The sequence below is a fragment of the Oncorhynchus nerka genome, linkage group LG13 (assembly GCF_034236695.1).
Source record: "Oncorhynchus nerka isolate Pitt River linkage group LG13, Oner_Uvic_2.0, whole genome shotgun sequence".
In the NCBI taxonomy this organism is placed as follows: Eukaryota; Metazoa; Chordata; class Actinopteri; order Salmoniformes; family Salmonidae; genus Oncorhynchus; species Oncorhynchus nerka.
This window is the reverse complement of record NC_088408.1, coordinates 34,280,836-34,306,803: the sequence shown is the minus strand read 5'-3', so window position 1 is coordinate 34,306,803 and position 25,968 is coordinate 34,280,836. Positions and strand designations below refer to the sequence as shown.

General features: G+C 44.6%; 1 protein-coding gene across 1 annotated transcript in view; it reads right to left on the bottom strand.

The window, feature by feature from the left end:
- Positions 1–867: 867 nt before the first annotated feature.
- The window catches only part of igf2r (insulin-like growth factor 2 receptor), a 34,919-nt gene continuing 9,818 nt past the window's right edge, over positions 868–25,968 (bottom strand). Inside the window, exons 14-48 of the mRNA XM_029676777.2 lie at positions 25,692–25,829; positions 25,428–25,578; positions 25,068–25,245; positions 24,804–24,919; positions 23,020–23,179; positions 22,540–22,716; positions 22,308–22,409; positions 21,885–21,986; positions 21,608–21,782; positions 21,259–21,432; positions 19,993–20,142; positions 19,506–19,681; positions 17,409–17,496; positions 17,079–17,288; positions 16,829–16,959; positions 16,621–16,724; positions 16,362–16,492; positions 15,976–16,172; positions 15,767–15,893; positions 15,441–15,572; positions 14,894–15,156; positions 14,025–14,240; positions 13,735–13,884; positions 13,386–13,544; positions 13,056–13,257; positions 12,665–12,817; positions 12,330–12,564; positions 11,838–11,974; positions 11,055–11,172; positions 10,512–10,658; positions 9,673–9,857; positions 9,231–9,417; positions 8,853–8,996; positions 8,651–8,720; positions 868–4,472 (exon numbers count right to left, since the gene is read on the bottom strand). Of these exons, the coding sequence (XP_029532637.1) occupies positions 4,047–4,472; positions 8,651–8,720; positions 8,853–8,996; positions 9,231–9,417; positions 9,673–9,857; positions 10,512–10,658; positions 11,055–11,172; positions 11,838–11,974; positions 12,330–12,564; positions 12,665–12,817; positions 13,056–13,257; positions 13,386–13,544; positions 13,735–13,884; positions 14,025–14,240; positions 14,894–15,156; positions 15,441–15,572; positions 15,767–15,893; positions 15,976–16,172; positions 16,362–16,492; positions 16,621–16,724; positions 16,829–16,959; positions 17,079–17,288; positions 17,409–17,496; positions 19,506–19,681; positions 19,993–20,142; positions 21,259–21,432; positions 21,608–21,782; positions 21,885–21,986; positions 22,308–22,409; positions 22,540–22,716; positions 23,020–23,179; positions 24,804–24,919; positions 25,068–25,245; positions 25,428–25,578; positions 25,692–25,829 (5,711 nt within the window). The 3' untranslated portion in view covers positions 868–4,046. The remainder of the gene's footprint in view (positions 4,473–8,650; positions 8,721–8,852; positions 8,997–9,230; positions 9,418–9,672; positions 9,858–10,511; positions 10,659–11,054; positions 11,173–11,837; positions 11,975–12,329; positions 12,565–12,664; positions 12,818–13,055; positions 13,258–13,385; positions 13,545–13,734; positions 13,885–14,024; positions 14,241–14,893; positions 15,157–15,440; positions 15,573–15,766; positions 15,894–15,975; positions 16,173–16,361; positions 16,493–16,620; positions 16,725–16,828; positions 16,960–17,078; positions 17,289–17,408; positions 17,497–19,505; positions 19,682–19,992; positions 20,143–21,258; positions 21,433–21,607; positions 21,783–21,884; positions 21,987–22,307; positions 22,410–22,539; positions 22,717–23,019; positions 23,180–24,803; positions 24,920–25,067; positions 25,246–25,427; positions 25,579–25,691; positions 25,830–25,968) is intronic.

The window sequence follows — 25,968 nt, the reverse complement described above, 5'->3', positions numbered from 1 at the left end:
AGGCTGCAGACATGGGGAACTTTGAACATCATTTTAGAATGATTAGCTTTTGGTTTTTGATTAAGTTTCCAATCCAATTACATATTCACTGATGGTCCATCACAAACCACAAAGGATATCCATCAGTTTTTCATTGTTACATTATACACTGCTAAAAAAAAATAAAAGGAACACTTAAACAACACAATGTAACTTTGCGTGTTGGCGGATGCTTTAGTCCAGGTCTGGGAGATCCCTCAGGAGACCATCCGTCACCTTATCAGGAGCATGCCCAGGCATTGTAGGGAGGTCATACAGGCACGTGGAGGCCACACACACTACTGAGCCTCATTTTGACTTGTTTTAAGGACATTACATCAAATTTGGATCAGCCTGTAGTGTGGTTTTCCACTTTAATTTTGAGTGTGACTCCAAATCCAGACCTCCATGGGTTGATAAATTTGATTTACAATCACAATTTATGTGTGATTTTGTTGTCAGCACTTTCAACTATGTAAAGACAAAAGTATTTAATAAGAATATTTCATTAATTCAGATCTAGGATGTGTTATTTTAGTGTTCCCTTTATTTTTTTGAGCAGTGTACATTAGTTTTTATACTTCTCTTTGTTTACTTGCTTGATTACCTGGTCTTGGGGAGTTTTAGAAGCAACAGCAATGTAGGCCCACAAGTTTGCCATGTGAGGCCTCAGTGATTTATTACAATAGGGAAACGTGTAGTGACTTAGAAACAAACAGTACTGGTGTACAGTACAGACTTCTGAGGTTCTGTTTAATACATGCATCAATGTGTTGAGGTCAAACGGTTGACCTTCAAAAAATCTCCACAATCCTGGAAGTGATGAATTAGGTTACTCTATAACTGTCAGACAGCTGATCTCTTTATTTATTAAAATAATGCAATATTTTTTTTTTAACATTTGAAATATGAAAAACAGAAAAATGCAGTAAAACACATTTGAGAACATAACATACAAGAACAAAATCACCTCATCAGAATGGAGCTCAAGGAGCCCCTTCCCCACGTTTCGTACCCAAATAAATGAACCAAGCAGACGTGCTTTGGTGCTTACAGCAGAGCTAGACATGATGCAACAAGCATTACTCGTTGCATCATTACCACACAGGATGACTTTCTATCGCTCCAGAGAAGGTACAGTAGCAAGTGCTCTTTCCCCATATCAAAGTACCCTTGTGCAGTTATGTCACAAATTCAATTCATGATCTTGGAGGTGTGGAAACATGAAAATAAATACAAAATGTGATAAAAAAACTAAACAAAAAAAAACATGGAAAATATTGTGAAGCTTTTTCTTCTTCTGCGGGGAGGACCACCTCGGCAAAACTCCTATTAATAACGTGTACAAACCTTAATACCCTGAAAGGTGAACCATCACTTTTTGGATAAGGTCGCTATGTGGCCGGCCGTTTGCTACGGTGTGAATATTAGCTTCAACACTAGTGATAAAACAGTGGCATTACAAATAAACTCTCCATCTTGAAGTCTAACTTGAAGTCCAGTCCAAGAGAGAGAACTTTGTCAAAGAATCATATAGTCAGACTTGTTAGTGAGGTGAGTTCCACTTCAAAAGCATTTCTCATTACTGTTCTGTACCACTGACATTTATGAGACATTGTCCCAACTAAAGATACATGAGTAGAATTAGTGACTGCCTGTGTACACATGGTTTGTGTACTGGTGTGTGTGTGTATATGCCAACTGATAAATGCTAAATTAATTTCAAATAATCCATACAGTGAGCTCCAAAAGTATTGGGACAGTGTTACACTTTGTTGTTTTGTCTCTGTAAACTTTGGATTTGAAATGATACAATGACTATGAGGTTAAAGTGCAGACTGTCAGCTTTAATTTGAGGGTATTGTCCCAAATACCATACCCCCAAGACATGCTAACCTCTCACCATTACAATAACAGGGAAGGTTAGCATTTTTGGGGGGTATAATTAGTCTTTATTCACGATCCCGTCAAGACTCTCAATAATCATGGTAGTATCCACATTAAATGTAGAAGTGTTGAGAAACATATTCTATTCTTACTTACAATAAAAGTGACTCCAAAATACATTATTACCATTCACTTCTATTGGGCAAAAAAATTCTGAAACACAAGCAAAACAAACCGCAAACGCATCCAACAAGTTTGTAGGGCCATCGTGTGCTAGGAATATGGGACTAAACACTAATCTTTTGAATACTTTAATGCACACAAGTGAATATGTCACAATATTTTTGGTCCCCTAAATTGGGGGGCCTATGTACAAAAAGTGCGGTAACTTCTAAATGTGCTGGAGAACTTAGCTAAAACAACAACAAACATGTGTCCCAATACTTCGTAGCTCACTGTATTTTCATAGAAAAATACTCACACTGGGATTGCTGCTGTAACCCCATTCCATGGAGGGCCGGGTGCCTACGGACTTTCGCTGTCTCCCTTGTACTTGATAATTAAGGTCACTAATTAGTAAAGAACTCCCCTCGCCTGGTTGTCTAGGTCTTTATTGAAAGGAAAAACCCAGACACGAGGCCCTCCATGGAATGAGTTTGACACCCCTGCAGTAGCGACTTCATGGGATAGATACTGCTGAGCAACACTGAAAGGGGATCTCAAGCTCACAAATACATTTAATCATGGCACTACAGCTTTCCTTACTTCCATTTATGAGGGATAGCACATGCAGTTTGACACAAAGGGGAGTTGTAGCTCGACAGAAAACTTCCCTTTTCAAATAAACTTAGGTCATGACTTTGACAAGGCAACATCTAGAACCCTCAAACTCATCTCTGGACCTTGAACCTAGATCCACTGAATTCTTTCATTGTTCCCCTCTAATCAGGGACTAATTTAGACCAGGTGGGTAGAAGAGAAAACCCAGGCTCTGAACTTCATAGGGTAAGAGTTGAATAGCCCTGCTCTAGAAGCAGAGTTAATGTTTAGCACTTAACAGATACAGGAACTATCTGTGCCTGTGATGCATATTTGGTGCGCAAGTACAAAACCCCATAATGATTTGAGGATCTCTGAATAATACAACCTAACAATCATATTAACCATTGCTATGATTCATGAAATGAGCACCACAGTATCCAGTCCCTTTCCCCCCCAATAACTTAAGAGGTTTTTCATGCCCAAACCTTGCAAGGTTAGCAGTATAGAGATTCAACGTGAAAATCAGTCCACAAAATTAATTTAAAATGTGAATAAGTGATTCTCTGGAAAATGCAAGTGACACATTTTAAATCCATATATGCACAGTGTCTTCAGAAGGTTTTCATAACCCTTGACTTCTTCCACATTCTGTTGTGTTACAGCCCGAATTTTAAATGGATTAAATTGAGACTTTGTGTCACTGGCCTACATACAATACAAAATTATGTCAAAGTGGAATTATGTTTTTAGAAATGTTTACGACTAATTAAACATAAAAGCGGAAATGTTTTGAGTCAATAAGTTTTCATTTTCCATATTACATTCCCTTTGTGATTCTTCTGAAGAAGGCCATTGAAGTCCGAAACGTCAATCTTTTTAAACTGGTCCAATAAAACTCTGTATCGCACATTTCCTTGTCCAATTACAGTATGTATTTCATTTTCCAAAAATGTGCTAAAATTTCTAAAAACATGTTTTCACTTGATCATTATGGGGTATTGTGTGTTTTTAATCCATTTTGAATTGAGGCTGTAACAACAAAATGTGGAATAAGTCAAGGGGCATGAATACTTTCTGAAGGCACTTTATAACATTACCTATGTACATCAACTAAATCAAATAGTCCAAATACAATTATTTGATGAAAACACCATTTGTCATCAGGAAGGAATCAACTTTCTTTTGAAGAGGGGACAAAAACAAATCTGCTTTTTAAAACTGTAAAACAGCCAACAGACATTCTGCATCGTTTTCTTTAGAAGCCTCTAAGGGCTTCTGCTTTCTTGCGTTGTCATCGTTGTGTGGAGACATTCAAAGAGAGAGGAGAGAAGAGGAGAGAGATAATAGTTTAGGTGGAAAGGGGGAGGATGGAGAGTCCCTCACACTGTCAGCAGGTCCTCATCGCTGTCATCCTGGGGGTTTTGTTGTTTCCTGTGGGGGGGTCTGTTGTTACGGCAAGGCTTGGCCCTACCCCTCCTGTCCCCGTCCCCCACCAGGTCCTCGTCAATCTCCTCCTCCAACAGGGCACTGCGGAGGGGCCCCGAGGAGCGGGTCCTGGATCCTGAGGGCCGCAGGGTGGTCCGGCCACCAAGGACGCAAACCCCGGGGACGGACAAGACCTCCTCCTCGCTGTCCTCCTGCTCTTCCAGGGAAAAGGAGCGTAGGGCGTCGGCATTGACGGGCTTGGTGGTGATGTGGCCGTTTTCCTGGTGCTCCTTCCCCAGGCGGGAAGACATGGCTGGTGCCTCAATCTCCTCCATTAGCCACTCCATCTCATCCTCCCCTCCCTCATCATCCATGTTCACCTGCAGGGACAGACAAGACAGACAGGGGTGACATTTAGCACTGGGAACTCACCACACCAACACCTACAGTTGTGGCCAAAAGTTTTGAGAATGACAAATATTAATTTTCACAAAGTCTGCTGCCTCAGTTTGTATGATGGCAATTTGCATATACTCCAGAATGTTATGAAGAGTGATCAGATGAATTGCAAATAATTGCAAAGTCCCTCTTTGCCATGCAAATGAACTGAATCCCAAAAATACATTTCCACTGCATTTCAGCCCTGCCACAAAAAGGACCAGCTGACATCATGTCAGTGATTCTCTTGTTAACACAGGTGTGAGTGTTGACAAGGACAAGGCTGGAGATCACTCTGTCATGCTGATTGAGTTCGAATAACAGACTGGAAGCTTCAAAAGGAGGGTGGTGCTTAGAATCATTGTTCTTCCTCTGACAACCATGGTTACCTGCAAGGAAACACGTGCCGTCATAATTGCTTTGCACAATAAGGACTTCACAGGCAAGGATATTGCTGCCAGTAAGATTGCACTTAAATCAACCATTTATCGAGACCTTAGTGCTGCTTTTGATACCATCAATCACCACATTCTTTTGGAGAGATTGGAAACCCAAATTGGTCTACACGGACAAGTTCTGGCCTGGTTTAGATCTTATCTGTCGGAAAGATATCAGTTTGTCTCTGTGGATGGTTTGTTCTCTGGCAAATCAACTGTACATTTCAGTGTTCCTCGAGGTTCCGTTTTAGGACCACTATTGTTTTCACTATATATACACATTTTACCTCTTGGGGATGTCATTCGAAAACATAATGTTAACTTCCACTGCTATGCGGATGACACACCGCTGTACATTTCGATGAAACATGGTGAAGCCCCAAAATTGCCCTCGCTGGAAGCCTGTGTTTCAGACATAAGGAAGTGGATGGCTGCAAATGTTCTACTTTTAAACTTGGACAAAACAGAGGTGCTTGTTCTAGGTCCCAAGAAACAAAGAGATCTTCTGTTGAATCTGACAATTAATCTTGATGGTTGTACAGTCGTCTCAAATAAAACTGAAGGACCTCGGCGTTACTCTGGACCCTGATCTCTCTTTTGACGAACATATCAAGACTGTTTCAAGGATAGCTTTTTTCCATCTACGTAACATTGCAAAAATCAGAAAGTTTGTCCAAAAATGCAGAAAAATGAATCCATGCTTTTGTCACTTCTAGGTTATCCGGCTACCCGGATAAAACACTAAATAAACTTAAATAGTGCTAAATACGGCTGCTAGAATCCTGACTAGAACCATTTTTTAAAATCATATTACTCCAATGCTAGCCTCCCTACACTGTCTTCCTGTTAAGGCAAGGGCTGATTTCAAGGTTGTACTGCTAACCTACAAAGCATTACATGGGCTTGTTCCTACCCATCTTTCCGATTTGGTCCTGCCGTACATACCTACACGTACGCTACAGTCACAAGACGCAGGCCTCCTATTGTCCCTAGAATTTCTAAGCAAACAGCTGGAGGCAGGGCTTTCTCCTATTGAGCTCCATTGTTATGGAATGGTCTGCCTACCCATCTCAACCTTTAAGTCTTTACTGAAGACTCATCTCTTCAGTAGGTCCTATGATTGAGTGTAGTCTGGCCCAGGAGTGTGAAGGTGAACTGAAACTGGAGCAACGAACCGCCCTTGCTGTCTCTGCCTGGCCGGTTCCCCTCGCTCCACTGGGATTCTCTGTCTCTAACCCTATTACAGGGGCTGAGTCACTAGCTTACTGGTGCTCTTCCATGCCGTCCCTAGGAGGGGTGTGTCACTTGAGGGGGTTGAGTCACTGACGTGGTCTCCCTGTCTGGGTTGACGTGGTCTCCCTGTCTGGGTTGGCCCCCCCCCCTTGGGTTGTGCCATGGCAGAGATCTTTGTGAGCTACACTCAGCCTTGTCTCAGGATGGTAAGTTGGTGGTTGAAGATATCCCTCTAGTGGTGTGGGGGCTGTGCTTTGGCAAAGTGGGTGGGGTTATATCCTTCCTGTTTGGCCCTGTCCGGGGGTATCATCGGATGGGGCCACAGTGTCTCCTGACCCATCCTGTCTCAGCCTCCAGTATTTATGCTGCAGTAGTTTGTGTCGGGGGGCTAGGGTCAGTTTGTTATATCTGGAGTATTTCTCCAGTCTTATCCGGTGTCCTGTGTGAATTTAAGTATGCTCTCTCTAATTCTCTCTTGGAGGAGGACCTGAGCCCTAGGACCATGCCCCAGGACTACCTGGCATGATGACTCCTTGCTGTCCCCAGTCCACCTGGCCGTGCTGCTGCTGCAGTTTCAACTGTTCTGCCTGCGGCTATGGAATCTTGACCTGTTCACTGGAAGTGCTACCATTCCCAGACCTGCTGTTTTCAACTCTAGAGACAGCAGGAGTGGTAGAGATACTTTTAATGATCGGCTATGAAAAGCCAACTGACATTTACTCCTGAGGTGCTGACTTGCTGTACCCTCGACAACTACTGTGATTATTATTATTTGACCATGCTGGTCATTTATGAACATTTGAACATCTTGGCCATGTTCTGTTATAATCTCCACCCGGCACAGCCAGAAGAGGACTGGCCACCCCTCATAGGAAGAAACCTAGAGAGGAACCAGGCTGTTTTGACCTTTCTAGGGAGTTTTTACTAGCCACCATGCTTCTACACCTGCATTGCTTGCTGTTTGGGGTTTTAGGCTGGGTTTCTGTACAGCACTGACATATCAGCTGATGTAAGAAGGGCTATATAAATACATTTGATTTGATTAGATTATCAAGAACTTCAAGGAGAGTGGTTCAAATGTTGTGACAAAGGCTTCAGGGCTCCTAAGAATGTCCAGCAAGCGCCAGGACAGTCTCCTAAAGTTGATTCAGCTGCGGGATCGGGGCACCACCAGTACAGAGCTTGCTCAGGAATGACAGCAGGCAGGCTGCACAGTGAGGCAAAGAATTTTGGAGGATGGCCTGGTGTCCAGAAGGGCAGCAAAGAAGCCAGTTCTCTCCAGGAAAAACATCAGGGAATGACTGATATTCTGCAAAAGGTACATGGATTGGCCTGCTGAGGACTGGGGTAAAGTCATTTTCTCTGATGAATCCCCTTTCCGATTGTTTGGGGCATCCGGAAACAAGCTTGTCCGGAGAAGACAAGGTGAGCGCTACCATCAGTCCTGTGTCATGCCAACAGTAAAGCATCCTGAGACCATTCATGTGTGGGGTTGCTTCTCAGCCAAGGGAGTGTGCTCACTCACAATTTTGTCTAAGAACACAGCCATGAATAAAGAATGGTCCCAACACATCCTCCGAGAGCAACTTCCAACCATCCAGGAACAGTTTGGTGACGAACAATGCCCTTTCCATCATGATGGAGCACCTCGCCATAAAGCAGAAGTGATAACTAAGTGGCTCGGGGAACAAAACATTGATATTTTGGGTCCATGGCCAGGAAACTCCCCAGACCTTAATCCCATTGAGAACTTTTGGTCAATCCTCAAGAGGTGTGTGGACAAACAAAACCTCACAAATTCTGACAAACTCCAAGCATTGATTATGCAAGAATGGGCTGCCATCAGTGGCCCATAAGTTAATTGACAGCATGCCAGGGCGGATTGCAGAGGTCTTGAAAAAGAAGGGTCAACACTGAAAATATTGACTCTTTGCATCAACTTCATGTAATTGTCAATAAAAGCCTTTGACACTTATGAAATGCTTGTAATTATACCTCCGTTTTTTTCCATAGTAACATCTGACAAAAATATCTAAAGACACTGAAGCAGCAAACTTCGTGGAAATTAATATGTGTGTCATTCTCAAAACTTTTGGCCACGACTGTACATTGACATAGAATCAATGGCTGTGAAAAAATAAACACTGAATTGAAAGAGAAACTATAGCATACTGTGAGTTAACATAGGATGTGTAACGTTTGCAGAGCATGCGCCGGCTTATCAAGAGACTCGTACTGCTCTAACTTATGCTTCGGTTCCATTTTCAAGATTTCAAAGTGCAGCTCACGCCTGAGAACAATAGGATAAAGTGGCTCATGCTAGCTTCCAGTGCCCCCCCCGACACCCTAGTGTAGCTACCATAGGCCATACCATCAGGATTCTACATCTATGGAAGTACATAGCTATGTTGGTTTGATTGGTGTACTATAGTATTTATTAACATGCATACCTTTGAGTATTTATAAGAGACAGGATTTCCTCTCCTACAACATCCAGTGATTTTCTGCATCACCAGCTCCCTGGAAACAGAACATTTGAGATTTAGGAAAAGATTATAGAGGAGCTTTTTCTATATTTTGTTTTCAAACATATAGATTTTGTAATAACAGTACAAAGCTGTGGGGAGGAAAAGAATGGTAGGTATCTCTTACCTCCGCTCTCGTTTGTGCAGTAGCAGAACCAGCAGACAGATGGCCACCACAACCAATAGCATGCTCAGGACTGCCCGTCTCCTTCCAGACAAGCCTGTAGTGTCCTGCCCTCCATCGTCAGTAGTCTTCTTGGACACGGAGGTTCTGTATGGCACACCAGACAAAATGTCACACCTCTTTACTTTATACAGCATCTTTCATTCAAATTCAAAGTCCAATTCAATGAATGGAAGAAAGAGCTTTAAAGTGTAAGATGAAAATCGTAGCATTTTTATAGGACAACTTTAGGTATACTTCCTCTGTTTCAAAGCCCTTTCTCCTGTATCGAGACAACTGAACACTACCCTGATGTCCGTGTGTAAAGAGTTGTCGACTCACACTAGACCACAAACAGTGGCGGTGTGCCAGGTAAAGAGGTACTGGCATCCATCCGTCTCCAACAGGAACTCTGGGATGCCCTCTCCTGCTGAGGGGTTACAGTGGAACAAGATGGCCGACGACACCATCGTGGACTTGTCCCGCCCACACACAGACTCAGATGGGACCAGCACGTCCAGGTTACCATCTGAGTAGAGAGATAGAGAGAGAGAGAGAGTCCATCTGTCAATCACAAGCAGCTTAATGGAGTGAGCTTGTTGCATTACTTGATTGCCAAGTACTGTATCTTGTGAGTGATGTTGAAATCCGTTTAATCTTCAATAAAACGCAAGGTGAGACACTGAGGACAATCAAAACTATTCTCCAAACCCACTCACACTGTATTACCCAAAAGCCCAGACCACTTTGGAGTAAACCTGTGTCTTGCACGTATGTCTTTTACCTTTGATGTAGTACTTGGCCTTGCTGGAGAAGCCGATCTTCCTCCTGTGGTCTCCATTGATCTTCACTTGGCAAATGTTTGCCCCCAGACACTTGGAGAAGGAGCTGTTGGTGATGCCTGACAGCTGGATGTCATAGATGTACTTGTCCCCGTTGGCGCGGATGTCCCCAGAGGCCTGGTAGAGCCTACAGAGTGGACAGGGGGACAAAAAACCTGGTCTGAGGACATTTATAAAATGTTTATTTCATCTTTCCTCTAGTACATTGATAAATGTTTTCTGTTCCCTGTTGCAACCGTAGAGAGGTTCAACTGTGTCCGAGGACATTTATAAAAGGTTTATTTCATCTTTCCTCTAGTACATTGATAAATGTTTTCTGTTCCCTGTTGCAACCGTAGAGAGGTTCAACTGTGTCCGAGGAGGCCCACTGTTGTTGTGATAAGCGTTCATGCAGTTCTGACTATCTGATATAAGAGGCTTTGACCTGTGATCTCGCTCTGTCTGGGTTCAGGAAATCCTGATGGGAATCCATTCACAGGCACTACCGACTTGAGTTTGCATTAATTTAGCAAGTGAGGTCGTTCTGTGATACCGATTGGATGCAAAGAAGCTCGTTTTGCAATATATAACCTCAATGACCTGAAGAAAAACAGGATTTTGGCCCAGCACATGAACTTGACTCATAACAGGTTTCAACATAAGATGTTTTAACTCTGGCTGAATGATGGTTCCTGTATGTCAATATCCTCATTAGTGGATCTGAAGGGTGAATGTGATAATTGGCCTGGATTGTTGTGACAAAGTGAGTTGATTGAACTGTGTTGGTGATGAGAGGTTTCACCTGTGGTAGAGGGCCCCCAGGCTGAAGTTGTCCCCTGTATCGGGGACTTTGACGGTTCCATTGACCATCACCACCTCATGTTGTTGAACAGCGCATGCCGCACGCGTCTCCCAGCCCAGCACGAATTCACACGAGGCATCATCCACGCTAGGCACAAAGAGACAGAGAGTGAGAGTGTATGTGTGTGGTACAGTGAGAGTTAACAAACATCCTTCAAAGAGTGACAAATGAAACCATGAGAGATGGAAAAGTTTAACTAGAAAATTAAATATGACCTTTAAGTGGTCAATTTTCAACTTGAACATTCAGTAACTTTTCCTAGTGTTATTCAGTTGGATACAGGTTTATTTTGCCCACATGGCAACATAATTTTGCTGGAGGGAGGCCAGTTGGCTTTCCTCTGTAGGAGAGGTAACCTGGTCCCAGATCTGTTTGTGCTGAATAGCCAACAATAATAAAAGTTGGTTATATGTCACAAAGAGATCTGGGACAGGGTTACAGGAGAGGAAGCTCTCCTAGGCTAGCTACTCACAGCTCACTCACCTCAGCAGCTTGGGCTGGCCTATATTAGGACCACATGTCAGCTGGACCACTGTCTTGGCCTGGAGGCCGTTCCCACACACAGTGTCTCCCATAGCGTAGCTCACTAGGATCTTCTCATCTGGGAAAAGGAGGGTTGGTTAAAGGGGATAAGTCTACCAGAACTAATAATACTAGGGTCCTTAAAGGGGATAAGTCTACCAGAACTAATATTACTGGGATCCTTAAAGGGGATAAGTCTACCAGGACTAATATTACTGGGTTCCTTAAAGGGGATAAGTCTACCAGGACTAATATTACTGGGTTCCTTAAAGGGGATAAGTCTACCAGGACTAATATTACTGGGTTCCTTAAAGGGGATAAGTCTACCAGGACTAATATTACTGGGTTCCTTAAAGGGGATAAGTCTACCAGGACTAATATTACTGGGTTCCTTAAAGGGGATAAGTCTACCAGGACTAATATTACTGGGTTTCTTAAAGGGGATAAGTCTACCAGGACTAATATTACTGGGTTCCTTAAAGGGGATAAGTCTACCAGGACTAATATTACTGGGTTTCTTAAAGGGGATAAGTCTACCAGGACTAATATTACTGGGTTCCTTAAAGGGGATAAGTCTACCAGGACTAATATTAATGGATTCCTTAAAGGGGATAAGTATCAGGACTGATATTACTGGGTTCCTAACAAAACACACAAACCTAAGAAGAACGTAAGACGTTTCAGTTCATTACACAAACATGCAACTTGAAGTAAGTGTCAGTAAGTAAGTATGTAAAAACCCACCAGAGACTGCCATCTTCTGGGTGTAGACGAGGCCCAGGGTCTGGGTCTTCCCATCGCTGGTCTTCCGGCACACCGTGGCGCCCTCGGGGCAGTCTGGCAGGCCCCCATGGATCCCCTGGCACAGGTTGATGTAATACCTGGAGATAGCAAAATGTTTTCTAGTGCCTAACCACTACTGTGCATGTTCAATCCTCGTCAAGTGGTACAGAGGGAGAGGAATTTTTATTTAATTTTTTATTTATTTTACCTTTATTTAACTAGGCAAGTCAGTTAAGAACAAATTCTTATTTTCAATGACGGCCTAGGAACAGTGGGTTAACTGCCTGTTCAGGGGCAGAACAACAGATTTGTACCTTGTCAGCTCGGGGATTTGAACTTGCAACCTTCCGGTTACTAGCCCAACGCTCTAACCACTAGGTTACCCTGCCGCCCCAAGGAAGAAAGGGAGAGGAGGAGAGAGAAAGAGAAGCAGTAGGGAAAAGCTAAACATACGCTGCTTTGTTGTGGCTGAACTTCCACGGCTCGGTGAGAGAGGAGAGGGTGCGCAGGTTGAAGGTCTGGTGCTGGTTCACCAGCTTACACTCCATCTTCTTGGGTGGGCACACAGCCATGGTTTTCCACTGGAAGGTGGCAGCGCAGCCCCCAGTCTCACTCAGCAGCTGTGGGGTGCCATGGCCGGCTGACTGGTCACAGGTGAACAGGATGGACGACTGCCTCTTCCCTGTCACTGAGACACGACACACACAGCAGAGTTGAGCACAGCTACGTCCAGGGCCCCTAGGAGACACACACTCAAAATAGTTTCTTTTTTTACACACAGTCATTACCGTGAACGCAGAATCCCCATTTCTTGTCCTTGTCAAAGTCACTGGTGGTGGCACACCATAGTCTCCCGTCCATCCTGCCCTCGGTTGTACACACCGTATACGACTTCTTCAGGAAGTTGAAGGGAAAAACGCAAACCTCCTCATTCTCAGTCACTGAAATGGAGAAATGGAAACCATATAAGGCCCAAACGAGCTTCCGTTTGAGATACAGCACAACAGGCTGATAAACATCAAAGAATTAGAGGCTGCACTCTTATGTGACACCCTATTCCCTATAAGCCACTGCTACACTGGACACTGGTCAAACATTGTGCAATATATGTGGCGTGAAGGTTGTCATTTGACTTGCCCATAGACACCAGGGTGTGGTACTGAGGATAGCCTGTCTAACCTGGAGGGCAGACGTCTCCTCCTCCGTACTGCATGATGACAGCCTGCTCCTCGTGTTTGTAGTCCATAGTCATGGCCTGGCTGATGCCGTAGGAGAACGCTGATCCGCCCGGCGACTGCACACACACTGCACTGTTCTTACAGCTGGGGTCTGCCACCTCCCCACACACATTGATCTTATAGGTCTCTGAGCCGACAGGCACCTGGAGGAGAAAGACAATGGATGAAAAGGCATCATGAAAAAGGAATACTTTCCACGTATAGCTAAGTAGAACAGAACATGTAGATATGTAGAGGGTAAGAGGTCGCATATATAAAACGGTCTACGCACCTGAATCTCCCCAGAGAGGGGTGAGAGGTCAAAGGTGAACTGCAGCTGAGAGTCTGTCAGGGTGCAGCCTTTGGTCTGCGTGGCGTCAGAACAGACCACGGGAGTGGCCCACTCAAACACATACATACACTTGTGCTTCCTGATCATCTGGGGTGAGCCCTGAGGGGGGGGACAGGACAGGAGAGTGGCTTTAATACCACAAAGACTAAACATGCACAAGCTTTCCAAGACACCAAACCTGATTTTAGAGGAAAACTATTTCAACACAAGAGCAATCAGTGAGAAAACAAGACAATGAGAGGTCTCTAATATACAGACACGTCATCTGTGCCACTGATGTGGTACCGACCAGCTCCAGGCCCCTCTGGCAGGTGAACATGATGGTGGAGGTGTAGTTCTGGGTGGGGTCAGAGGGGCAGGCGGTGGTGCTGTTGAAGGTGATTGACACCTCATTGGTCACGCCGTTGAACTCCGGACCGGAGGTGACTCGACCAATGTCCTGTTGGCAAGAGAGAGAGACACAGTGAAATATATAATTGAACATGTTGGTTTGTAAACACAGACGGAATACTATTGATGAGTGTTCATTTCTGCTGTGTGTGTGTGTGTGTGCGCATGTTTCTGTGTTTGTCGACTCACTATGGGGGGCCCTTGGACGGGGTCCATGCAGACAGCGGCCCCTGGGGGACAGGTGACCCCAGGGATGGGGTTTAGGGGCTGGCAGATGTTGATGTAGAAGTCAGGGGACTGGTCCTTGTCCACCAGGTCCTCGTTGGTGGCTGTGTAGTAGCCCGTCACGTGGATCAGAGGGGTCAGGTCGATTAGGGTAGAGCCGTTCAGGACTGAACACTTGACCTACGGAACACATCACGATTGTGAGACAGACGAGGGGGCTAGCAAGGACAAAAGGCATACCTCAGGCAGCAAAGTTGATGTTTAAATATTAAAAAGTCGCTATTACAAAAATGTACAGATATAATACACCTATCACAGTAAACCAATTCTAATGCAAAATTGACAGCTGTTAAAGATTTGTACACCTCTATATGTCAGGTTAAACTCAACATACAAGTAATCTCTAATGGTCTACCATTCAGTAGACTAAACATGATGTATTCACATAGCCTTTTCTCTTCCACCTCATAGTGTTAACTAACAGTAGAGTCATTTACATAAATAGCACATGAACTACTTTGTTTAGTTAGTCAACACAGACAGTGAGCCTCAGTGATCAGTTACAGTAGATGGGGCCTCTATCTGATGTCTACCACACTGCTACTTTATCAAGCAGCACACTGACTTGTTTGAAATGACTCTACATCAAGGACTCACTGGTTGCCTGATCTGTATGGCATGACTGGTAAGCACGGTTGAAGAAATTCCAGCTAGCGTATCAAAAGGCAAATTGCCATAATGGTTACATCTATCCAATTCTTTCAGATCTACTAAGTTCAAGGGGTAGGAGGCTACGGGTTGTTTTGGAATTGGGAAGCGCCACCGGTCATTACCTGGTGTTCACACACCAAGGGCGTGTGCCAGGAGAAGAAGTGTGTGCACGTGTTCTTGTCCGAGTCCACCAGTACCGGCCCCGTGCTGGCCTCACCGTGGGCCTTGCACACAAAGCTGATGATGCTCTTGTGTGTGAGGGCGGGGTTGGCGGCACACACAGCCCCGCCCTCATAGGTTAGCTCCACCACCTGGTCCAGGTATGACAGCTCCCTGCTGGCCCGTCCGCCACTCAGAGCACTCTTGGTCTCCTTGATACACACACCTGCACACACATCAAAACGACCATAAGTGACCGTCTTCGTTGATACATTTCAAGACAATAGGGACTACATTTTATGCAGAGCCAAAGCTCATTACATAACCCAGCTGCATGAACCACAATCTTCTTGAAAAGTGGGTTTAATCTTTAAACAGCTGTCTTGGGACCAGTGTCTGGTCCATGGCTCGGTGACTGTTAAATCATTGCTGTGGGAATCAGGATTTTACCAGTAAGGGGCAGAGATTTCCCAGCCAAACCAGAGCCTGTGAGATATAACGTTGCTGTACCGGTGTCTGGTCCACAGCCTGCGTTGGCTATTTCCCCACACACGTTGAGCCGGAACATCTTCCAAGGGTCCAGGTTGTCGTACACAGTGTAGCCTCCCTCCTGGCTTAGTCCGTTCAGGTCAAAGAGGTGGCCTGGGGTCAGGAGGGCAGCACAGTACAGACAGGTGTCAAAACAAAACAATAGCACATGGAGAAGTTGCTCACTAACTCTTTGCAGTGGCCTGCCTGACTGCACCGAGATCCTACGTTAATCCCATGTTAATCATACTTAATGCAAATACCTTTTCAGAATGGTAACATGGCCTAGTACAGGCAGTGTGACTAACCGGTGACTGGATTGGTGACTCTGCAGTCTCCGTGCTGGGTGCTGTTGAGGGGGCAGGCGGCTGCAGTGAACCACACAAAGGTGTAGACACACTCCTCTATGGCCGTTATCAGTGTAGGCCTCGAGTCCTGGGGCAGGGACGGGAGAAACATGTTCAGTCTACTCAGCCTGTGTTACGTGTGTGTGTGTCTGATGTCTATGATCCCTTACCACTTTGTCCCGGTCACATTTGAAGCGTACAATGGTACTCTTATTCCTCTGTCCACCGGGACACATCTCTCCGTTGGTGTACTTGAGTACCAGGATGTTCTGGTCCCACTGTGGCGCCGACTCGGCCTCTCCCAGACTCACATAGTGTTCCCCGCTCTTCAGACAGGACGCTGCGTTGGACGGACACTTCCAGGAGCCTACAACACGAGGAGAGGAAAGAAATATGTATCCCATGGTTCAGAAGGCGAGCATAATTGCACCACATTCAAACTGAAGACTTTACGAGAAGGTTGATGTTTGTTCACACAAATGGGTCAATTAAAGCTACACAGGAACCACCAGTGTCCTTCATATAACGGATGCTGGTGTTGAGGATAGGCACTTACCCCCCTGTTGCACCAGAGACTTGCAGACGTTGATGTAGTAGCGCTCCTGCTTCCCAGTGCTGGGCTCCACCACCCAGTTTCTGGAGTCCAGGGCCAGAGAAGAGAGGTCGTACGAGTTCCCATTAGAATCTCTGTGTGGGGAAAAATACCGAACAGTCAGTCGGAAATAACTGACAAAGGGGGAACTAGTCATTGTCTGGGAGGAAGAGGAGGTTGTGTTGGGAAGAGAGCTCCGAGAATGGAATAGGACTATCCATACTGGTAGGAGCAGCTCGTAGTCTTGACTGGGATACAGGCGAGAGCAGTACGCCAGGTAAACAGGTAGGTGCACTCCGCAGTCTCCTTGATGAACTCTGGCACCCCCTACAGGCAGAAACATCACAACAACCCAGTAACTCCCACATTCACTTTGGGACGAGCATAGATGTCATATTACATGTTTGCTCTGTAGCTTCACTTCGACTCACAGGGTTCATTTTAGGATGACAGGAGAAGTAGATCTCTGTGGATCTCTGGTAGATCTTGTGGCATGTCTCCCCACCAGTGTAGTTGAGGACGATCTGATCTCCAACATAGCTCAGAGTCTGTGAGGCCAACCCTGTGATGAATAATCAACCAGCCGTTTCTCAGAGGTTTTATCAATTACTACCAAAAGAACATCGACGCTTTATAAAGGAGTTGAACCAACTCAAGATATTTCTGGACAGATTTACATACCAGCGATTCTGTGGGTGCTGTCTTTCACCTGACAGGCTGACACCTGGTCACTTCCTGTGTCTTTGTGTGTGCAGATCCCTCTCTTAAGCCCCCCGCAGACAGAGAAGTGGTATTGGTACTGGCCACTCTTCACCATGTAGTCCTTCCCTGACAGGGAACTCATGTCAAACATGTAGCCACTTCTGGGGTCCTTGACTTTACAGTTTTCACCTGCAGGAGTCAGGGAGAGGAGAATTACCTTAAGCACGATGATGACACTGGTGGAGAAAAGTACCAGTCTTAGCCAGAGCCAGGACACTAAACATGGCAGCCTCCTCCTCCAAAACCTACCCTGAGCACTGGTGAGAGGACACGCCTCGGAGGTTCTCCAGATGAACACATACTCACAGCCGTCTTGACGGTCAAATACAGGAGAGCCCTGTTGGTAAATGAACCAAACATGAAAAATATACCGTACCAGATAAAAGTTTGGACACACCTACTCATTTAAGGGTTTTTCTTTATTTTTACTATTTTCGACATTGTAGAATAATAGTGAAGACATCAACACTATGAAATAACACATATGGAATCATGTAGTAACCAAATAACTTTTTTTTGTGGAATTTCTTTCCTTCTTAATGCGTTTGAGCCAATCAGTTGTGTTGTGACAAGGTTGGGGTGGTATACAGACCACGCCCATATTATGGCAAGAACAGCTCAAATAAGCAAAGAGAAACGACAGTCCATCATTACTTTAAGACATGAAGGTCAGTCAATCCAGAACATTTCAAGAACTTTGAAAGTTTCTTCAAGTGCAGTCGCAAAAACCATCAAGCACTATGATGAAACTGGCTCTCATGAGGACCTCCGCAGGAAAGGAAGACCCAGAGTTATCTCTGCTGCAGAGGATAAGTTCATTAGAGTTACCAGCTTCAGAAAATGCAGCCCAAATAAATGCTTCACAGAGTTCAAGTAACAGACATATCTCAACATCAACTGTTCTGCGTGAAATCAGGCCTTTGTGGTCAAATTGCTGCAAAGAAACCACTACTAAAGAACACCAATGAGAATAAGAGACTTACTTGGGCCAAGAAGCACGAGCAATGGACATTAGACCGGTAGAAATCTGTCTTTTGGTCTGATGAGTCCAAATTTGAGAATTTTGGTTCCAACCTCTGTGTCTTTGTAAGACGCAGAGTACTGTAGGTGAATGGATGATCTCCGCTTGTGTGGTTCCCTACCGTGAAGCATGGAGGAAGTGGTGTGATGGTGTGGGGGTGCTTTGCTGGTGACACTGTCAGTGATTTATTTATAATTCAAGGCACTTAACCAGCATGGCTACCATAGCATTCTGCAGTGGTACACCATCCCATCTGCTTTGCGCATAGTGGGACTATCATTTGCTTTTCACCAGGACAATGACCCAACACACCTTCAGGCTGTGTAAGGGCTATTTGACCAAGGAGAATGATGGAGTGCTGCATCAGACAACCTGGTCTCCACATTCACCAGACCTCAACCCAATTGAGATGGTTTGGGATGAGTTGGACTGCAGAGTGAAGGAAAAGCAGACAACAAGTGCTCAGCATAAAGCCAACAAGTGCTCAGCATAATGGGAACTCCTTCAAGACTGTTGGAAAAGCATTCCAGGTGAAGCTGGTTGAGAGAATGCCAAGAGTGTGCAAAGCTGTCATCAAGGCAAATATATTTAGATTGGTTTAACACTTATTTGGTTACTACATGATTCCATGTGTTAATTCATAGTTTATGATTTTTTTTAATCAATAATGACTAATTATGTATACATTTCAATCAGGACTGACTAATCCGGATACTATTATGTTACAGTATAGATGTATGAATTTTAATCCTAGTACTGAATATAATGTGTGTAATTATAATCAAGAATTAGAACAATGACCGTCTGTTCCTTGGTAGAAACGAATTAACTTATCGTCAGACAGGCTAGAATGCTTATCTACAGGAAGACCTTGGCTTGGTCATAAATTATGTAAATTGGTGGGAGACGATGTAGGAAGGCTTGAGAACTATACTGCCATTGTACCGGAGTGGAGGAGAGACGGGACAGTTCGAAAACTAATGACGTCATTTTCAGTTTATAACCTGTTGTATCATGTATCATCTCGAGAATAAACGCTAGTGCTCGATTTCGAGACTGGTCTCCGCCCATTTTATGCAAATAAGTTTCTTACAAATCCTTAGAAATGGGCTGAGTGTATTAATTTAATTGGGTATTAAACATATAGGAATCTAATTCCTCTAACAGTGTCCAAACTTTTGACTGGTACTGTAGGGATTAGGAAGGAACATATATGGTAAATGGGATCAGCAACATCGATAAGTAACATTTCAAACAGATTCTTGCCACTCTACGGCCATAACATGGAAGAGCATTCCCATAGAGAGCAAGTGTAGGTCACTCACAGGGTTGTCGTCACACTGCAAGATGATACGTGTGGAGTGGTGGCCTTTGTCACAGCGGTCCCCGTTGAGGTAGACGATGCTGATGGAGCCGTCAGAGGCCACCTGGGGGCTGGACTGGATGTAGCCCAGGTTCACACCTTTACCCTCCAAGGTACCACATGCACCCAGGAGAACATCTGCAGACGGAGGAGGACAGTTAGCAAAGGACGGCATTAACACGGACAATACCTCATACACGGAGAGACAAACTAATCGACCCCTTCGTGGTACAAACGTATAAAAAGACAAGACACTCATCTGTTCGTATACAGTCCGACTGAAACACTTAAACACTCTTCTATACTGTACACATGCATGTAGTCAAACGCAAAAGCTGAACATCAATTAATACCGATTGACGGATGGAACAGCACCCTTTTTATCCTCGTAAAGGCCAAGCGATGACTCATTGCCTGGCCTTCACATAGGCTAATTGCATGCGACTCACCGGGGCATCCCTGGACTGGGGGCAGAGGTTTACACACGTTGATGAAGAAGCGGCGATTCTTGGCCTGCTCAGACGTGTCGATGGCCACCCAGGGACTGTCGTCACTGTCCCTGCTCAGGTGACTCAGGTCATACACGTTACCGTGGGAATCTGAAAGAGTAGAACAATCACACTGTGAATCCAGGATGAGAAGCTGAACAATATCTTTCAATGAATGTGAAGACCCATTTGTATGACCAGAGTTTTCTAAAGTGAATAAAATGATATGCCACGTTAGAGCCATACTGAAGACATCGATACCGTTTTTTAAGAGATTAATACAGGGGTCTCAAAATTCAAGCGATCCCAACCACGTGAAAGAAATATGTCACTAACAGCCAATGTTCACCTTTTTATTTGGGTAGTCAATTGCTAAAAATTATAACAGTATTTCTGATTGTCTTCTCACCTCACTATCACATACAGTACATTTAATGTGGGGCGATGACAGTCAATTGCTAATTAGTCTAACATGTCTCTAATGCCGCGTTCAAAACAACTGGGAACTAGGAAATCTCAGACTTCCGAGCATTCAAGACAACTCGTAAAAAACAAGCTCCGGCTGGGAAATATCGTTTTGAACGGTCATCGAACTCAGAATTCCAACTCGGGAACTCGTGCCTTTTTCTAAAGTTCTGACCTGAAGATCACTGATGTCATGATTTGACCTAGATGTCTTGAAAGCACCACTATCTCACCACCACTAATGAGATGGGTGTGCTTGATGCATGTCGTGTCAGAGCTTCTCAAAGTCAGGGGGCGTGGTCAACAGTGCGCACCGCATCTCTGCTGTCACATCCAAACTGGGTTGATACTTGGTTTTAATGCAGACTTTAGATCTGAATCCAGCTTCACACAGATATGAGCTGGCGAAGGGTACCATGGGTTTTAACGCTCTGTGGGAGGAGGCAGGGTATTATTCCCTTTGAGTCAGGAACCAAAAGTCCTCTGTAGTGATCCGTGAAACCATTGTCTGCAGCAGTCGGTCACATGACAGCTTGAGAGGCCCCACTTGACTTTGCGCTTGAATCGGAATGATTAATTGGTCAAGTAATTGGGAATTGTATATTTTAGATTTCAATACAAAAACAAATCTTAGATTTTGAAGGTTAACCACATTACAATGATTTTGAGATGCATTTTCTTATACAAAATATGTTTTTTGGACCCCACATGGGTTTGCGACCCCTAGTTTGGGAACTGCTGCCCTAACAGTTTTGTTCCTACCAGTGACACGACAGTCCACAGGGGCAGGGATGCATGCCAGGGCTGTGGAAAACTCAAATAAGACATCGTGTGTGACGAGTGTGGACGAGCTGAGCTCCTCTCGGACCAGTTTCAGAGTGCCGAGGTGGGCGTCCTGGTCACAAACAAAACTAATGGTGAAGGTGTCCCTGGTGCCTGGGGAGGGAGAGGGAGAGGGAGGAAACAAGTTAGTGCTCAGATTAAAACATTCATAACCTGACTTTAGTGTCACAACATGCATTTCGTTCAGACTTCCATATTCCAGCAATGCTAATGGAGCCCCCAGGGTTAGCCCTTAGTGAGTGATGATGGTTGGATCCATTGAATGTACCTGTAGGCTTGTTCATGTCTCCTTTGTATGTGAGTGTGAGCAGGCCATCAGTAGAGTACTGTAGAGATCTCTCCACTCCCACAGGACCAACAACCAGGCCATTGTCCAGCTCACACCCAGCTACAGGCTTCCCCTGGTCCTTCCCACACTCTGCCACCTCGCCACAGATATTCACCTGGGGGGAAAGCCCGGGGAAATGGATTGGAAAATGCACATTATTCACAATTTCTGCTATTACCCGAGGCCACAACACTGAGAGTGCTTGACTGTGACTTACCACAAAGGTTTTCCCATTGCCTTCAGCCTTGTAGCCAGTCTTGGAGGCCAGAGGAAGCAGATTGAACTCAAAGCCAGTGTTGGGATCCCTCACAGAGCAGGTCTGCCATACAATAGAACAATCAAGAAAAATGATTGATGAGACCTCGGCCAATCAAACAGGTCTTTACAGACATCATGCGCCCATTTCAGGGGAAATGGAAAGAGAGCTTGTGACGCAACTTCTGCTTTTGGCCGTAACAAATCGAAACTCCATCTTAACGCCTCCACATTTACTGGATTGGTTGAACAGTGAAGAGAACCTCCCCCGACAGTTACTAGAAAGAAACCCCACTCAGGCATTTCTTTTACACCTGCCATGTTAGGTTAGACATCATGACAAACACTATAATGCATCCAGTTGATGTGGAATGTAACAGCTCACCATGTTCTGGTCATCAGCAGTACTGATGGCACAAGCTGCCCCGGTCTCCCACATGAAGTTGGCAGTACAGTTCCCATAATTGAGGAAACGAGGGCCGGACGACTGCAAATACAGAAAAAGACAGGCACATCGCAGTGTTACAATCCTAGGCAGACATAATGACATAAAAGATTAAACTAAATCTGATTTCTTTTTGACACAGGGCCCTAAAAAAATATGCCATTCCACTTACCACAAATCCTCTGGAGCAGACCAGGTGGATACGTGTGGTGTAGGTGAGTTTCAGGCCGTCTGAGATGCACTCGGAGCCGTCTGAGTACTCCAGCAGCAGGCGATCCTTCTCCTCAATCGCTGGACCTCTCTTAGCCAGGCCCATGTTACTGACAGACACTGTTTCAGACAGAATGCCCTGATGACAACAACACAGAGAAAGTCCAGTCACATCGAGCTACAGTCCAGTACTAAGACAGACCCACAGTGGATGGCTACCAGAACCAGAAGAGGGATACTACCAACCTTACCTTCAATTTATATCAACAACTACAATTGTAATAATTTTTTAGGAATAGTCTCTGAACTTTTTAAATACTGTTTATTAATGAGCTATTGTCAGAAATTGTGAAACTGACGTTCCATGACCCAAACAGTGTTTAGCACACATCCTCGTGTGTGAAACTCATCCTACAGGATATCCCAGAGCTCTGACACTAACCTGCTGAGGCTGGTATTTCATCTGGCAGACAGAGGCTTGGCGGTCACAACCCTGCACGGCGTTCAGAGGACGACACACGTTGATGTAGTACTTCCTCAGGTTGTTTGGGTCAGACAGGTCCATGGCCTGCCAGTTCCTCCCTCCACTAGACCGGGAGAGACTGGGAGAGAGGACAGAGAGGAGGGTTACACACATTATTCCTCAAATATTGCTTAATGTCTGCCTTCTACGGACTTAACTAGGACTGGGAGTTTTTCATGACCTGACCAGTACAAATTCTAAGCCGTAGTCATTGACCACGTTTAAATGCACACAGTATTCCGAATAGTAACTCATATCCCGCATAAGGTCTTATTCGGGATAAGCGGTTTACATGCACCTTTGATATCCCACTCACGAGTATCCCTGTATTCATGGAATAAACAGAATGTTCCTCATTTAAGTTCATATGGATTAAATGGAACAGTAACTGAAATATTTCAGGGAACAGGAGTGGAGAAAATGTGAATGCACATATAACGTGTTATCTTTGACACTTATGCAAGCAGACAGTATTTCAAAACACATAAAATATGCAGCCAAGATAAGACTTCAGGTTATCAGTAAAGTGTTTCGTTTTCTCAACTTTTCATTTCCATAAAACCGGTCAAACTGTTGACATTTGGACATTTTGCACAGGAACAATCTTTTGCACAACAAAACAGACCAGTGTCAACTAGATCACGAATATATTCATTTTGTCAATGTAAGTCGTTATTCTGGTGAACACATCTTTATTTAGTCTTCTGGGGGAACAAGTTATGACAGAAGAGAAGCTGCATATATCTAACAAACTATACTGCCCTACCAAGCAAAAAGGCAGTAACTGCTCATAGTGGGGAACTAAGAAAAACGGCTTTTATTTACCTTGGTTTCAGTCACTTTATGCAGTTACTGTTAACATAAACCCCATTTTCTCCAAAACACAATACGAGGCAGGATACTTGTCCACGTGATTAAGCATGTATTTAATGTAGCAAAAATGACTAACTAATTTTCGACCAAATGAGCAGTTACTGCCTTTTTGCTTGGTAGGGCAGTATAGTTGACAAACAAATGGCCTACCAAATGTCGGAAAACATAATATGGCCTACCAAATGTAGGAAAACATAATATGGCCTACCAAATGTAGGAAAACATAATATGGCCTACCAAATGTAGGAAAACATAATATGGCCTACCAAATGTAGGAAAACATAATATGGCCTACCAAAAGTAGGAAAACATAATATGGCCTACCAAATGTCGGAAATTATAAGCAGAAACGTTCCTAAATCCAGGGGGAAAGTAGCCAGTAGGCTATACGGTCCAGTACGGAGTATCAGAAAAGTATATTATGGTGGATATGCAGTAACTGCACAAGTAGCCTACTTTAAGTTATTTGTCTGACAATCAGATTAAAACATCACACAACACCCACACTATGCAAAACAGAGCCTGTCCAGACGGCGAAAAACAAGATGTTTACATGCCACAGTATCCCGTTTAAGATAGCATATCCCAGGCATCTTATCCAGGTTTCTCATAACCAGGATACAAGCTTTTTCAGGTTACTGTAAATGGGATATGACGATTATATGCATCAACTCAAAAACAGAATACTTGAGTAACCCGAATAATAACGGGATATTAGTGTGCATGTCAACGTGGTTACTGTCTATACCTGGAGTTTTTCCAGATCAAGCTTTATGGTTCGGGAAGATTCCCGGCTCTAGTCATAACATATACTTGTGCAGGGGTCTCACCTGGACAGGTCATACTGGTCCAGTGTGTTGGGGTCTGTCACCACACACTCATGTGGCCTCTCTGGGCAGGCGTAGGATGTATACCACCTGAAGTTATAAGTGTACTTGTCCTCAACCTGTGAGGATCAATATGGTTATGAAAGTGGTATATTCATGGTAAATGATTTTACAGTTTAATCACCGCATAAGTGAACCACACGAGGAGCTACTTATTAGAGATTGGATGAGCTCTGTCAGCAGCACATGACAGGACCCAATCAGTACCTCGAACTCAGGCTTGCCGGCGCCGGCCTCTCGGTCACAGAGGAATGAGATCATGGTGGAGCGCAGTGTGTGCTGCACGTTGTTGTACCGAGAGCCGTTGCTGTAGGACAGCTTGATCATCCCGTCATAGTAGGACAGCTGAGAGTTAAACTCCCCCAGGCTCCATGAGTTAGAGCCACTGTAGCAGACAGACACACCAAACAGAAGAACAGAAGCTAAAACATCCAGTCCACCTCAAACATTCGTCAGAACTCTAAAGCACATTTACAAAGCCCAGATACAAGCTTTTCCTACTACTGTTAGTGGGCATGTCCACCTCCTCTATACTCATAAGGATTTATTTAGTATGATAAAACATGCCTCTGGTCCACCTGACAGGCCCCGGCTTTCAGAGGGCATTTGGCTGCAGTGACAGAGCCACAGACGTTAATGAAGTAGTCATAATCTCCGTTGGACATATTGTAAAAGCCTCCTCCAGGTTTAGACAAGGGGGACAGGTCAAATGAGAATCCTGTAGAGAGAAGACAAAAGAGAGTGAGTAGTATTATTGCATTAAACAGCCAATAGTGTATCATATCACCATCGCTGGTAGGCATCTGGGTCCAGTGGGTCCGTGTGACCTACCAGCTTGGGGGTCTTCCACCTTGCAGTTGTCCCCGACTGTCCTGGACATAACACAGGCTGCAGCCGTGTACCACTCAAACTCATACACACAGCCATCACTGGACATGTGCCGCATGATGGGAGCACTCTCTAGATCACCTGGATAGGAGGACAGGAGGGTTGGTGGGGGCATACAAAGAAAGTTAGGAGGAGTTGAACAAGTAGACTGAACACTAGCTAGCTCCACTTTCAGGCACTTCCTTGTTCACCTTCAACTCTGCAGCTAACTTACAAGTCT